Source organism: Pectinophora gossypiella, chromosome 24, assembly GCF_024362695.1.
Source record: "Pectinophora gossypiella chromosome 24, ilPecGoss1.1, whole genome shotgun sequence".
In the NCBI taxonomy this organism is placed as follows: domain Eukaryota; kingdom Metazoa; phylum Arthropoda; class Insecta; order Lepidoptera; family Gelechiidae; genus Pectinophora; species Pectinophora gossypiella.
Window position 1 is genome coordinate 4,391,746 of NC_065427.1, and position 17,060 is coordinate 4,408,805.

Sequence of the window (17,060 nt, forward strand, 5' to 3'; positions counted from 1 at the left end):
TTATACTATATCTTGTTATATTATTGATATACTATCAATTTGGAGAATATATAATCCCTTAACCAACTTCTAAAACATGAGCTGGTAAACTAGTAATAGTAGCTGATAAGCAGATAAGCAGCTGGACGCTTTCCATGTTTCTTATTTACTCTCGTTCCACTAAAAATACCTAAGGGGTCTTCATATTCAACGCAATATTGTTATTTGACTTTTGTTGACATTTCGCACTTACTTTTGTAAATGCGCAAATGTCAAATTGCAATATTGCTTTGTGGTGTTTTTGGACCCCCTCACACATACATAGCGGTCAAATATATAACCCATCTTTTTGCTTCGCCGCAGGCGGGTAAATACCATACCAGCAAGTGAAGTAGTTAAGAGGTAGCGCGTCTGTAATTGATTCAAAGCCGTTTACACTAAACCTTGCGTCTTACAAAGTATTTCGCGCAACTTTAATCTCAGCCATAATTACGTTCATTACAGCATTGCGAATATTAAATTAACTTTCTAAAATTACTGCCATTTTCGCAAACAACTATTCATTACAACATTTAACGTCCAAATAGGCTTCGCTTACCTTAGACGTAAACTTCGTAAACCCGGTGGCAAGATAATAATGCATAGCCATACTAATGTATGCAAAATAGTAAAAGAACTGTAAGTAGCCAATATCACGCGAACCAAACATTTTGTTAGCGTTTATATAATGCTGGAAAGCAGTCCTGCTATGCCAAACAAGAAACTTATTACTGCAAAGGAAACTCTAGCAGAACCCACTAGAGCTGTTATTCCTATAACTGAAGTAAGGAAGTTACAGCATTAGAGAAAGGAAGAGAAATGGCTAATAACAGATGATAGGTCAAGGGTGAATGTAGGAATCGAAGAAAATTAGGAGCTAAGCCAAATGCCATAGCATTATGTGTAATGTAACATTACAAAGACGATTTCGGTAGATTTATCCTACTGGAACGCACGCAAAGTTTGTACAAATAAGGGGAAAACATAGGCTTGTTATTGATAAGACTAATAATGTGCCCATTAAGGTAATCTTGTTTAGATAAAATGGAAAAACATTACTTGTTTATCTGAATAATAAAGATGATGATAAAAACAAACATCATTTTTTATTTATTTATTTATTTATTTATTTAATAAACACACGTAACAGGTTACAGACACAAATCTTACGAATCAAGCTTCTTACGAATTTCAAGAGTTTTTACTATAAAAATATGTTAGATTTGTCTCTATTAAAGAGTTATCCGGCAGATAGGCTAACAAACAGTTTGTCAGCAAGCGTTGAAACATACCATCAACATCGTCCCCTATCTACCGACAATTTAAAAATGTCACCCAATGTCTTTCCCATTGTATGTTTAAACAAACCAACTTGTCAATCAATTCCAAAAATAACACTATTTAGTTGTCTGGAGTGAAATAAAAACATACAAAGTAAACCGCAATTCGCTTTTAATTCTACTAATCACCATGGGGCAATTTCAAAGGACGTGGAGCGTGAAGTGACGCCATCCATGCGTGACTAAGAAGGGAGGTTTTAGAGGCCCGTACTATGTTCTGATGAGCTAATAAGTTGTAATTGTATTCCTCAATTACCTGTTTATGAAGCTACAGACTTCTTGCTAACGTTGTTTTTGTTACAGTAAATAAATTTTACAAAATTAGTGTCATAGCATATGATATGATGTAATAACTTACAGTTGTAGTAGGAGTTTTAGAAGAAAAACCTACAGAACAATATTAAATAACCTAAATAATTAAGGCTTTAAAAGATTACCTCGTCTTTAAAGAATAACTGTCAAAATGTCAGAGATTAAATATGCAAAATCCACTTAAAATCAAATCCATCACAAATTTTAAACGGATTAGGTTTACCGGCATCACTTCCCCTTACGAAACCCTTACTTTTTCCAATTACAGCCCGCAATTATTAACGCCAAGTAAAATTTGAACTTCCCACTTAAACTTAGTTGGACGCTTTTAATTAGCTATTATATTGAATTACAGTTTCTGAGTCAAAAGACCTTCAGGGAAATGATCAGAAATTTGATTAGGGCAGGTTAAATTTTGCGAATTGAAATTCACAAACAACAATGTAAACAAGTGGGCCAAGGGTAGTCCCTTGCGTGACCCGCGGGCTTCACGGAAATACGTTGAAATATTCATCCTTAAAATGGGAGCTTCGTCAAAATACATAGACTCCGACATAAATAAAACCGACGATTAAAAATAAACAACTTCATCCGCCCAGAAATATAAGTAGACGAATCAAAGGCTTAACGTAAATCTATGGCTATGATAATTTATAGAGACATTATTAAATTTCTTTGAGGTTGTAAATTTACACAAGATTATCTAGTTTGATGGTTCTAAACTCCATTTCCATAGGTGAATTAGTGAAATAATATAATGGACGTGACAAATTTTACATAATTTATGAATCATTAATAATGGCATATGAATAAATTTTTCATTATTGTTTTTGTCCCGCTAAATCTAAAAGCAATATTTAAAAATGTCTTAAAATAAAAACCGATGTTAATAGGTAAAAAAAACAGCTTTGAAAACAAATACCTACTTAAATAACAAACTTTTTTTAACACACCAAGAATATTATAAAACCAAAAAGCACTTTATAAAAACTCTGTAATTTCCGCAATTAAAGCCCTACAAAAGCCACTTAGAGATCCGAAACTTTGGAAGTTACTTCATGAAGAACTTTGTGGAAGTGTACTTGGATGTCATATCTGAAATTTACGCCTCCATTCGTCCAAAAACCTCAGTCATTGGCGTGAAACTTGGCCACACTTGGCAACTAATATGCATAATCGTCCGCCGACAGACCCGCCCTTACCTAACTAATTGAAGTGAGGTATAAGCGGGGGCGATAGACGCGATAGTGAACTAGTATAAAAATAAATAACAAAATAAATAGTACTTTTAGAAAAAGAAATAGGCGTAAAAACATTAATTTGTTCCATGGAGTGTAAATCTGTAAATGACACACTGAGTACAAAACGATAAACACACAAATCACAAACAGAAATCTTTAATTAAATAGAAAGAGTCACAAGGCATAAGATGAAAACTTTTGCGTCTCGAGATCATAAACTATGTAATAGGTAACATATTTCCATTACATTAGACAACGCTCTTATAAGAAGTACAAAATCAAATAAAATAGACAACTTTCATACCATCAAAGTCAATACCGAACTTCCTAAGACTTAAACCAAGGTATAAGATTTCAAAATTTGCATACGAGATTTACTTAGCCCTTCGCGTGATAGTGAGTTGAAGTTCTCGCAAGTATATCTGGATATTACAGCCTATTTGAGTTAAGATTAACTAAGGTATAGTTAGTTCATAATGATGCTTGTTTGGTGAAGAAGGGTGAGGATATTGAGGAAGTCGTAGACGACGAAACGTTTAAATAAGTTGATGAATCAGTTTTTATAGTCAAGTCTGGAAAAACTAAAAATAAGTAGTAATAAAGAGTTTTCGTAAGTACCATAAAGCGAAAAAAATCTAGTAAATTATGATGACCTCTATGATATAATGCCTACGCACGTACCCCACCAAATCAGATGACTCGGTCCCGTTTTGATTATCGGCCAGGTCAATTGAAGAGGCGAACTTTTCTAAACTGTCGAATCAGTTGGTATATTACGTACGTAGTCGTTACATGAGTCATGTCAGGGGCCTTTGGCAGCGTAATAGTACCCCTGACACCAGGGTTGATGAAGTTGGTAATCCACCTCACAACCCACACGATAGAAGAAGTTGGGATATATACGTATATTTAATAAACCTGCAATGGAGGCAGTGTTGCGGAACATCTCTGTACCGGCGTCGATGGATGACTTAGATCTGTGCTCCATAGTGAAACATAAAATTTACAGTATTTTTTTAAGCATAAAAATAGTAACCACATTTTACATTCTGAGCACTTTCTTCGACTCATTCATGCATGGTTGCTCTTTAAATCAACTGTGAAATATATACGAAACACATAATACTTGTCAGGTAACACAAATAATATATTTTCCCCTTTGAAAAAAAGCAAAATTGTTTTTACCTACTTACTTTATTGCTGTAAACAAAAAGCTTTGACATACACAAACAATGGAACCTATTATTTCTAGAACATCAACCTTTGGCAACACAGTCGTTAGAGAATAATGCAGAGAATAATACACTCGAAGTAAACGATAGTCGATAATGCGATCATAAATTCATTTAGTGCCGACATGTTCATGAATTATTAATATTGGACTAACCTACTGTGGTTTATCTGGTGTCACTGTGCTATCGTAGTGGTCTAGTTTCTATGATATAGGTACTTAGATTGGTAGTAGGTAGGCTTGGTACATATATATAATGTTACTGTCTCCTCCTTCTTCTGTCGTGTGGGTTGTGAGGTGGATTACCAACCCCATCAACCCTAGTGTCAAGGTTATTATTGAGCCGCCAAAGGCTCCTGACATGGCACATGTATCGACTACTAACTTACATCAGTAAGTAGTAACCGGGACCAACGGCTTAACGTGCCTTCTGAAGCACGGATCATCTTACTTTCGGACAATCAGGTGATCTGCCTGTAATGTCCTAACCAAACTAGGGATCATGAAGTTATTTTTGTGATGTGTCCCCGCCGGGATTTGAACCAGGGACCTCCGGATCGTGAGCCCAACGCTCAAACCACTGGACCGCGGAGACCGTTAAATTTAAATGTTACTGTAAGTCTGGTAAATCCTAAGATTCATCAGGTGATGGTGGTACCACAACTACATAAGAGTAGGCAAAGACCACGGATTTTTTCTTGCTACGATCCTGACACGCGACTTTCGGTTCCCCCACTCTCATCGAAGACTTCGTATATGCTCGCCGGTTTAGAGTATGGTGGGTAAAGACCGGCTTTTTAGTAGACACATGGTTTATCTTAGAACTAACTCCTGAGCCATGGTAAATGTCAAAAAGAGATGTATTGATGCCCACGGCATACGATGGTCTTCGGTCACGGTTATCACTTACGTCATATTAGAATTTACCCGGGATATTGGTTTTTAGAATTTCCCCAGTTCTTATATGGTCAAGAACTCTCAGGATTTAATACGACCTTAGTCCAGAATATGCACGATTTAGTTTGTGTATTCTATCTTAACACATAAACCTGCTTCTCCACGCTTTAAAATACAGATCCAGGTATCCTAGAACTACCTAGGTTACCTAGATATCCTAAGAAAAACCTCCGCTCTAGCGTGTAAGATTCATCGCCCTCCTGGGACGTTTCTAACAAAAATGTGGATACAACCATTTCCCTAGATTGTGAAAAGTTTTTATATTTATCTCAGGTATATCCGAGTAAAATGTATTATTGACCTAATGTTTTACATTTTTTTCCGCGCATTTTAGAACAGATATAAATAAAAATAAATATTTGAACCTAAAAGGACGTTCTTTGCCAAAATTGGGGATGTCCTTGAAAAGGTTTAGTACGATCTACTCTGATACGACGCGCATAAATAAAAACGATTGATGAATGTGGACGACGAGATATCTTACTGAATCTTTTCTAAGGACATCTCCAATTTGGTCAATGTACGTTTTTCTAGGTCTTCCTCTACCAGGCCTACCACCAACCTTCTCTTGTATACTGCTTTCGTAATCCTACTCTCTCTCTTTATTTAAAAGCTGCGCTCTTGTCGGTGAAGTAAAAACATTTTCATTACTCCATAGATAGGGCGTGCAGAACGGTGGTTGCCCCAATCGCCTTCCGTAATCCTACTATCGAGTAAAAATATAGAAGAATTGAAGTCTGTACAATTTTAATGGACTCTATGCAGAATCCCAACCGCTTTCATCAATTAAAAGAAGCGGAGCCATAAAATAAAACGAATATTCGGTAGTCATGCATCTATCAGTATTATCATTTGACAGAAAACTAAAGTCTTTTCTGTAGGCAGGATAGCTGCAACTATTCCCCCGACAAACTGATTACAAGCGCCGCAGTCTACTTAAGGTGTGAATATTATTTGCATAAATTTTGCATCCATTACGAATGGCAGCCCCTTAGTTGAGAATGACGAGACCTAGGTTGCTGGTGCAGTAAAATAATTGGGTGCCGAGTATTATATCTTAGTAATAAAAAGGCTGGTGAAGTGCGAAGCCGACCAGAACAGTTAGGAGACAGCTTCAAAGACAGCAGACTAGCATTGGGTGTAAATTTCAACTTGATTCCTCCGCGCGTTCGTGAGAGAAAGACTCTTGACAGACAAATAGATAGATGGACGGACAGACAACAAATAGATTTTGTAAGGGTTTCGGTTTTCCATTTTGAGGTTCGGAACTTAAAAAGAATAGTATTAGCGTTTCAGTAGGACGGCTAAGATGCCTCGTCTGTTCTGTTGGTTGTAAGATCTAAGCCTGATCTCGCCAAAACAAACTAAACTAAATACAGTAAGAACAGTGATTTTCAATACGTCTCCCATCAGGAATCGAATCCAAGACCTTGAAAACCGAACGCTATCACTACTAGTCTACGGAGGCTACTAATTAGGTTCATAAAACGTTGCTTTATTTATTCAGTACAATACCGTCAATACACGATGTTTTTAGTCATGGTTTTGATTCAACTCCAAGCATTACCTGCAACAAAAAACGGAAAATTTGTATTAATAAAATCACTCCAACATATACAACACAATTCTAAGATAGGTCCAACGGGGCTAACATACGATCGATTCAATATTTTTTTTTTCCAACATGCGTTTCACGTTTTGTTCGTATTTTGACAGAACGACATGACTTATTTGGGTTCACCCAATCGATAAAACGACATAATTATATCGCATGTTATCCCTACCGGACAATCTAAGATTTTCTCACCATCCGACATCATTTGAAAGTAAAAACATACATACAAAAGATCTCGCCTATTTCCCATTGGGGTAGGTAGAGACTACGGAATTCGACTTAATGATCCTAACATACCGCTTTAGCCTTTTCTCTTATCAAAATCTTCATGCATGTACAGTCATGAGCAATATAATGTACCCACTTTAGGACTCTGTCGCACTAACATATTTGACATTTAGTGAGACTTACAGTTCAATTTGTCCAAATCTAATGTGACAGGGTACCAAAGTGTATACATATTAATGCTCGTGACCGTACGTCAGGTTAAGGTACTAAGCTCTAAACAGTACTGTAGTAAGTTTACATAGATAAACACATGGCTATTTTCCACAAGGAAAAAAGGTTATAATGTTTAGTTTAATAAAAAAGCGTGATCATAAAATTAATTCTCTGATATGTAAACCAAATAAAAAAATCAAATGCATCTAAACAAATATTTGTATTTAAAGAGCAGTAATAATATTTGAACAAACATTTTCGGAGGCCCTCAATGTGTGTCAATATAAACTTTCTCCATTTTACACGCAAACAGTACCAACTATGATTAAAAAGACTTCAAAGAGTTGAACAAATGAAATAAATTCATGTAAACATGAACGGTATTGACTGTAGAAGGAATGAATGTCGAATTCGGGAGCATAATTTATTTATTCCAACTTGAAATTCCATTTATTGCAAATCAAATTGAAAACTAATTAATACAATGAATTATTATTATTAAGTGCAGTTTTCACTAACACAGTTGGCTTAACCATTATAGACGGCTATACGGTGAGCCGTATAGCCGTCTATAATGGTCTATCCACGTTGGTCTAACAGAAAGCTCGGTGAGGTGTGGGTACTTACCTCTGACTACCTCAATTGGGATGTAGTCGTGAGCTTAAAGATGAACATTATATTAATTAAGTCACAACGCTTACTGAATTGTCCAATGGCCTTTTTGGTTGATACCAACTAATGAAAGTCATTCTTTCCAGGGAAGTATCAATCAAGAAAGCTCTATTTCTCGACATCACGTAACCTAAAATCTCAACAAATAAATAGCAAAGCCTAATCACGGCATCGACAAGTGCATATTAAAATTTGACATCACACGAAAGCTTATTAAAAAGCTAACACAACGCAATCTCGTAACAACCCCTGACGAATTATCATTAAATTCATGGGGCCTTTAATCCAAAAAGAAATCCACCAGAATCCCAAATCGGGGGTCTATTGAACAACTTCAAAGTTAAATAACCCCTACGAAAGACTGAGAAAAAAAGCAACAGAAACCACACACCATTTTGCACCCAAATCGTCTACAATAAAACCGATTTTGCAAACGCCAGGGACAGATTCAAGAAACAAATGTTCAACTATGCAATTTAGACTGTATTTCCGGCAACATGAGTTACATTTTAAGTTAACAAATATTTAAATTTATTCATTGGGTGCGCACTCGAAAATGCACTTTGCAATTGAAACGGTTCGGTGTAGAATTGCGCTACTGTTAGCAGCCAGGGGTGCTCAACCGCGCCTCGATTTTTCACCGTGGCCCCTGAATGACGTCTGTATATTTTACTAGTTAAGTGACAGATGGGTAAGGGCTGCAAACTATTTATTGTGCCATTACAGCTTGGTTGCCAAATGCCGCGTTCGAGTTTGGGACTGACAGTTGAAAATTGCGCTCTCACTCAAACCAGTCCGGCCTTAGATTGTTTATACGCTAATGTTTGGGCAACTGACGGATTTTGTAGTTGGAATACAGTTTCGGTACACAAACTCGGAAGTGATACGCAAATTAGATTTTATGTTATTGCTATTTGAAAATGTTATGTTACCAAATATATCCCGATGGTACAGTCAAATAGTACCAGAAATACAGTACCTAGTAGTATTATGTATATACTTAATATTGCATCAGTTGCAATTTACATTTTAAACATTGAATACGTTATTTACAAACAAAATTATACGCTAAAATCATTAGTAATTTCAAAGGACAAAGCCTAAGTAATAATATACGGCTTAGATTCCCTAAATACGTGTATATGCTTGCTGGTACCAAAGGAACTATTTATATCTAAACCGAAAATTGTCAAAATCAACATAATTCGCTGCCATACCCCATTGCTTTGGGACAATAATATGATTCCCCCATTGCCATTCGTCCCTACTTTGATAGACATCCGTGGATCGTTCGTTTGGAAGTCACTAGAGCACAATACACATTTTATACGTTGCGTATTGACAGATAATAAAACGGATCGAAACGCAATTTATTTTTATTGTCTCATCCCTGATATAAAATTCAATCTATTTATGATGAACGTAAACGTATAAAAGGTTTGCGACATCTTTTGAAGTAGGTGTAAAACTTGGGTTTGTTTACAGGTTATAAAAGTTGAGTTTTTGGGAAATGTTTACAATCTATGTCTGTTACGTTTGTTTTTACATATATACGCACACACCCGCCCACCCGCGCCCGTATTCCTATGGGAGTGAGCACATCGACATCACAACTTGCAGCCATTTCTGATTTTATTATAATCAAAGATGGATATTACAAACCGTTTTGTTTTGAAGCTATTTTGTATAATTCATCAATAGGAACATCAATTCCTGGCTGCTCCAATAGGAATTAGCTTGTGTATGGTCATAATTCTATTATATTTTCAACCCTACGCAGTACACAGAAACAGTTAAATTCCATTTTCTTCGACCCTGACTTCTGTTATTTCGTGTGCTTGCTGCTTACCCCGGTGGGAATTAAGCGTGAGGTTATGTTGTACAGGGAATTTAGTATAGCCCATATAGTAACTATTTAGTAATCAGCGCCATGCCATATAACTTTCTTACAATCATCAGGACAAACAAACAGTCATAAGATCCACTAAAGAAGCAATTCTAATTTAAAATAACAGCTTTACTAATTGAACCATCAAATTTTAAAGCCATTAATAATAATCGTCAGTAATCCTGACTTCACGCGTATTATTCTAATAAGTATGACATTTATATTGATAGTAATTTTAAGCCAGTTAGACTTTAGTATGCGGGCCGCGTGAAATCGACAGATTTGTACTTGTACACCCGTGGCGATGTCTTAATTAGGTCTTCTTCTATGGAGCCAGGGTTATTACTGAGCCGCCAAAGGCCCCTAACATGACTCATGTAACGACATACTTACATCAGTAAGTAGTAACCAGGACCAACGGCTTAACGTGCCTTCCGAAGCACGTATAATCTTACTTTCGGACAATCAGGTGATCAGCCTGTAATGTCCTAACTAGCGATCACAAAGTGATTTTTGTGATATGTCCCCACCGGGAGTCGAACCCGGGGCCTCCGGATCGTAAACTCAACGCTTAACCACTGAACCACGGAGGCCGATACAAATTTAATAAATACAGAGTAACTGGCTATAGACGAAAGTACAACTGGATTTCATATGAATTTCAATTTAATTTCATCAATTAACATAATTCGTAGAAATCCACGCTAAAATTGGAAGACTGTTCTCAGAAACAACTCTAAAGCAGATGATTTCACAGTTACCCATTCCATTTCATTCCTACACAACTCATTGTTCGTAGAAACACAGCATTTTGGCTTTATCATGAACTCAACACCAGTGAATATGAATTTCATCATAGTTTATGCTTTGTTTCGAAAATCAGACTCGATTTTAGGGTCATATTTCACTAGGACATTGCTAAAGCCAATCTCATCATCATCAGCCCATTAACGTCCCCATTGCTGGGGCACGGGCCTTCCCTATGGATGGATAGGGATATCGGGCCTTAAACCATCACGCGGGCCCAGTGCGGATTGATGGTTATTAACGACTGCTAATGCAGCCGGGACCAACGGCTTAACGTGCCTTCCGAAGCACGGAGGAGCTCGAGATGAAAACTGTTTTTTTTTTTAGTCACCCATCCTATGACCGGCCTTTGCGTAGTTGCTTAATTTCAACAATCGCAGACCGAGCGCGTTTACCGCTGCGCCACCGAGCTCCTCAAAGCCAATCTAAGCTAAGGTAAATATACCAGGGCTTAGACCAAGAGGGCGACAACAAGATGGGCGGATGTGGTCAAGAAAAACCTGTGCTCGTGCAATGTCTCAGAGAACGACACGTCCGATAACGGCCTCCGTGGTCCAGTGGTTGAGCGTTGGGCTCAGGATCCGGAGGTCCCGGGTTCGAATCCCGGTGGGGACATATCGGCAAAAATCACTTTGTGATTTTGACTTTGTGATCCCTAGTTTGGTTAGGACCTTACAGCCTGATCACCTGATTGTCCGAAACGAAAGACTGACTAGGTTGTCAAGTAGCCTATTTAAGAGCCACGCTCTTGTCGGTGAAGCTTTCTCCTTTCTTGTCTATCAATGGCCGATTCAAACAGGAACTATAAGATACAAAATCGTAATATAAATAGTATGCTTTTCATTACGATATTACTATAAATACTTGAATCCGTGATAGTCCTGTTCGGAGAACGACATCGTAGTGTCCCTGGTTGATTCACAGATCCAATTTTATGAGTTTGAATTTATGCTTGCATCATAGCTAATTGATATCACGTGGTTTCCTGGATTTATGCCCGGTTAATGGCTATGGGCTAGCTTACACACCGAGGACACACCTCCACTATTCACACCTGCCTACCGCTCCAGGGATACAATCGTGATGCTATGTCACGTGAATACTTACCCATTTACTTAATATCGTAATAGGTAATCCAAGGACCATTAAACGTTCTCCTAAATAGGTATAATAACGAGCAAAAACAAACGGAAAAGCCACTGATTATCATTTCCGAATGACTTGCCACCGAAGTCATTACACTGCAGGAGTTATTGAACATCATTATTCGCGGGAGATACGATTCTCTTTCTGTTTCAGGATACGATTGTCTGCTCTTAATGGATCTCCAATTATTTCTATTCCATTTGAAGGTGAGGGGTTAGGGGTCAGGCAGGAGGGGGGGAGGTGTTCCCGTCTAACTATATTACCTACTAGATGTATTAGAATGAGGTGATAGTTTGAACATTGGTTCAAACATACGAGTATATGCAGATTCTATGCTGCACTAGGAGCGAAAGAAAAACATAGACCAAGTTCAGCTGCTTGTCTCTCCAGGCATGTCGTAAAATAAGTTTCTTCATATTCATCCAGGTCTTCGCATAAATAGCGTCTGCAAGTTGTCTCGATTACATTATGGCGCTGCCCTCCATATTAGTAAGTATGGGTGTGAGTTTATAACACACACAGCATAACGTCTACATTCCCGCCAGCAGTACCACTCGCCAGCTATGTTCATAAGTTCCATGTGATTGGGGGCGAGCCTGTTGCCATAAACGGGGCACAAAGCCGGGAAATTATGTATGTAATGATTACAGATATAAATAAACAAGAACCGTACATAATTAGACTTATTTATTCGTACCTAAATACTACATGATAGAGACATCAGAGGGGTTAAAAAGCAATATTGAAATTTCAAATAGCAATATTGCTTTTTAGGTGAATTGCTTTGATGTGGCCTTTTTAACCCCCAGCACAGCCTGGCAATGTTAATAATTGACTGAAGTTTCTTTTTGTCTTTTACGAATTACCCATTTTCGCCTTCGAAGTCATGTAGATCCCGACAATCAAACCAAAAAGTCCGATAGCTGAACCGAAGATTTCTATAATCAGGATCTTTACAAAGAGATTAGCATTTGCTGCGTCTGCTATAGCCGCTCCAGACCCCACTTGACCGACGCATACACCGCAAAACAGATTCACGAGTCCCACAGCTAGTCCAGCTCCGAACATAATATGAGCACCAACTTTGTTCGTCACTTCAATATCAGCTTCCCCTTCGGTATACTTCTCTAAGATACCAGCTAATATGATAGCAGTGATCAGACCGTAGATAGCAACGGCTTCGCAGAAGATGACGGAGATCAGGTTCTTGGTTTTGATCCTTGGAGCTCTGACACCGCCTCCAATGATGCTAGCACCAACCGTATGGATCCCCAAAGCAGCACCGAGCACAGAGAAACAGACAGCAGACGCAATGCCTAAATTAGCCCACATGTAAGGAGAAGTGGTCTCCAGAACCCACCCAACACTTAGGTCTTCTCCTTCACCTTGAAGAAGATATGTGAACACAATCATAAGAAACAAGATACTTATATTCGTGTACATGAGATACTGCACTAAAGACATCTTCGGCCAATTTGTTTATCTTTTTATTTTTAGGACAAGACCTCACTGTCAGCTCTTGACATTTGACGAAAAATGTCATTCGTGTTTTTGAAATAACAAAGAAAGAGTATTTATACATTTCTAATTAGTAAAAAGATTAAATAGTAAGACGATGACCTCTGTGGTCTAAACCCAGAGGCAGAGCAATGGGCTCATGATCCGGAGGTCCTGGGGGTCGAATTCCGGTGTGGGGGGGGGGGTTTGGGTAACGCCGTCTATAATGAGAAAAAAATATAACTAATTGGTGCAAGTCCGTTACCAGAATAAATTCAATTCGACATCATCATCATTAATTTAAAACCACGCTCTTGTCCGTGTAGCATTCTCCATGCTGAGCGTGGCTCTTAAATTAGTGATGATATAAAAATCAGGCGATGACACTATAGATGAGTTGATTGGAATTTCTGAAAAGACAGCCCCAACCCTTTATCACAGCACACGACCGCAAACCTAACAAAACAAAACATTAATTTGGCACGATGACAGCCATTCTCGAGTCGAACCTAAACTCCGAATGGGAAATTTAATCAACTATATCAATGGTCTTCCTATTCATAGTGAAATCAAAACAGCTCATAAATAGGCATGGACTTGTAACTGAACCGGCTAAAGTAGCTGGTACTTTTGTAGCAGTTACACTAACAATACTTTATCACTTATCCTAAAGAAAATACTTGAGGATTCAAAATTTTATGTTAATAAGATTTTCAATTTAGCTGAAGCCATGGTAGCTCAGTTGCTGGAACGCTTGCCTCTAACTTTGAGGTCGCAAGTTCGAATCCAGCACAGGCCTTGATTGTCGAATTTGATTTCGAATTCATTTTTGGATTATAAATGAGTATCACGTGCTCAGCGGTGAAGGAAAACATCGTGAGGAAACCCACATTCCCAATAAATGCATTTTCGGAGGTATGTGACCTTATCTATATTGGGTTGGTTTTTTCTTCGCGGGGTGGAACGTCAGACATGCAGTCGCTTCTGTAAAAAACCGGACCTGTCAAATCGTCAGATTGGGTAAGCGGACCCCGTGAAAAACGGGATAACACTAGGGGAATGATGAAGATTTTCAATTTAGGAAATCGCAGTTCTTCCAACAATGGGATACTAAAGCTTAAAAATTCAAGTCAATCTGCGTCCACCTTAGGATTACTTTGAGCTCTCACGATGTTGGCTTATTCAACTTGCAAGATCATTGTTTCAAATATTACCCTGGTTACTTGGTAGTATCTTGATTACTTACTGGGAAGTCCTATCCACGATTATCTACTTGTATTTAGAGAAATAAATTAATTTTATTTTTATTTTTTTTATTTGTTACTTAAAATATTTTCTAGTTATTCTTTTGTTTATTTTTTTAAACTACCTTTAACAATTTATCATTTATTTATTTTATTTAAAAAGACCGGAGTCTATCCCGCCACAGGTATTTTTATGTACCTTGTTAATTTCATCAATTGGGCGTCGGTCACGAGGGAGCGGATGTGATGCTCGTCCCGGATCCTACCTGATGCAAAGGCTGTCCATCGCCATTCAACGAGGCAACGCGGTGAGTGTCATGGGGACCTTTGCGCCGGGTGAGGCGAGGGAGGGTGGGGGGGTCTGTTTGACTAAGGGTAAGTGTTACAGCTAGTATTCAGTTAAGTAGGTATTTTCTGTATTTTATTATTTGACACATTGTATATTATTTTGTTTTTAAGATGTAAATAAGTGTTGTATCTTTCATTTGTAATTAATAAAATTTAGTTTTAGTTTCAAGAAAAATATAATAAAAATAATTCATGAAAAGAATAAATTTACATTTTAAAAAACTTACATTTTAAATATTAAGTGATTTTGAAAATAAAATTGTATTTATTTTATTTACACAGTTCTACTTGATATTTCCTGAGTAATCAGTTACTTTCCAAAATAACAGGTAGTTCCTTTCTATACCAGCTAACCCCTACCCTAAAACCATTTAAATTATCCGGTGGTAATTAATCAAAAACCCGCAAAGGAAACTGTAGGGTTTGAGGTACGCTTAAATATATCAAAGTAGTTTTAAATGCAGCTAGCCCTTTGGTTCCTTAGTTCTATGTGTGAGTATGAAAGTTCGTTGACAAAGATATTGACATAGGAGCCTTTTACCTTTTCGGCCATTAAGGGACGCGTTGGTTGAATTGGAAAGGTGGCCCTTCTAAATTTAAAATGTTTTGAGTGCCCTAATTAACGGGGCGGGTATACTATGGATTTTCTCGTTCGTGTGTGTGGTTGCTTGCCTTTTGTATAGTCTACAAGTGAATTCGAAATGTTTTTGAATGTAATCTCTTAGGTAGGTATCTTTTATGTGGTTTAGTGAGTCACTCTAAAAAGGTAGATTACATCTTGAAAGCTAAAGTTAATTGATATTGAAGCGATTTTGCTTTAGCCATTTGATGAAACTGTGGTTTTAGAACATTGATGAATAATGACACAAAATTTTCATCAATTTGCAATTGCTAAATTCATTTACGACAATTAAGTCGTGTACTAGATTCAAGGTAAATTATGAAATTCTGATTACTAAATAAAGACAGATCTAAAAGTAACGAAACACATTTTCTTTTTTCAATTTAACTTATTTATGAATTTTAATCAAGAAAAACGAAATAATAAGTCCCAGATTTGATCACGTTTTTCCATAAGTTCCAGTAATTTCGTGTGTTGACGTTAAGTAAATACCCCGATACCAACCCCAACGGCGTGGTCCACGATTTCCCTCATTCGGCGCTTATCGCTATCAACCCACTAGCGTCAATTAATTATATCAAATATTCTTCCTTTCAACAAGATCTCTTCCTTTTTACAAGAGCTAAAAATAAAAAAAAAACTAATATAGTTAATCAGCTCCACAGAGTTCTTATGATCTGTGATCAAATCCCAACAAAAAATCAAGTCAATAAAAGCTTTAAATGCAGACGTTTAGAATTAAATTTAAAGAAGCATTCAAGTGTGACGATAACGCAAATCTTTACTTACGCTGTTCTACCAATCAGACATGGTTTGAATGACGTGAATACTGATGTGCACAATTTTATTGAAACTGGTGTAAGGAGTCCTATTTTGAGAGGAATAGAAGGTAATTTCCTTTGACTTAACTCTGGCATAAAGTTGCGACTGAGCATAGATTAAGAAATTGATAGAGAATAATAGAGGTGTCAGAGACTTTTGAAGTAATATTCGAGAAAGAACTGTTTGTTATAATAAATGATTTATTTTTGTTTACATATTAGTTATTTCACTATAATTAGAAATATAATAAAATGGCAACATTACAGTTTTTTTTCCGATATCAACTCATTACAAATTAAATGAAACCTATATTATTTTTAAGTAGAAAATGCTAGAATTATTCACTGAAATACCATTACATTACAAGAACAGAATATAATAGAAATTGTATATCATAAAAGGATAAGAAAACATAATTCAAAATATTCGCCAATTAACAATAAAACAACAAAAAAACCTACAATAAAAATAATTTCTCCATACAGAAATCTTTTTCGTTTTAACAGCACATTCACTTTTAAATCCTCAACAAATAAAAAAAAATATCCCATCTGTCAATTCTGTTTTAATAATCTTTGCCTGCATCCCTCGAGATTCGCTCCACTAGGGGTGCGTATAGAGGGGGAAAATCGTTGCGTGCTTATGTTTTTAATGTTCCTCCATAGATAAAATATTATTACCTTCGAATATAGCTTTGTCCAACAATGGTTTGACTACTATGATTGTCTGCCTATTCTTAGCCAGGAAATGTGATCAAAGATCGCAATAATGTTAGTTGTTTGTATTCTACGATGTCATTTTCACCCCTACATGGTGTGTTTAAGATCGTATCGTAGGCTTAATTTGTGTGTAAGGAATA

At 37.0% G+C, this 17,060-nt stretch overlaps 2 protein-coding genes and 1 non-coding gene across 5 annotated transcripts in view; 1 reads left to right on the forward strand and 2 right to left on the reverse strand.

Annotated features, from left to right (window-relative positions):
- LOC126377811 (latrophilin Cirl) overlaps nt 1–17,060 on the reverse strand; it is a 471,420-nt gene that overhangs the window by 225,463 nt on the left and 228,897 nt on the right. The gene's annotated exons all lie outside the window — the stretch shown is intronic.
- Nucleotides 11,066–11,137, forward strand: Trnal-cag (transfer RNA leucine (anticodon CAG)). Its single transcript has one exon. It is a non-coding gene; the product is annotated as a tRNA-Leu (tRNA).
- Nucleotides 12,467–13,132, reverse strand: LOC126377957 (V-type proton ATPase 21 kDa proteolipid subunit c''-like). The gene has a single exon (XM_050025991.1). It carries the CDS (start codon nt 13,130–13,132, stop codon nt 12,524–12,526), a length of 609 nt encoding a protein of 202 aa, XP_049881948.1. The 3' UTR covers nt 12,467–12,523.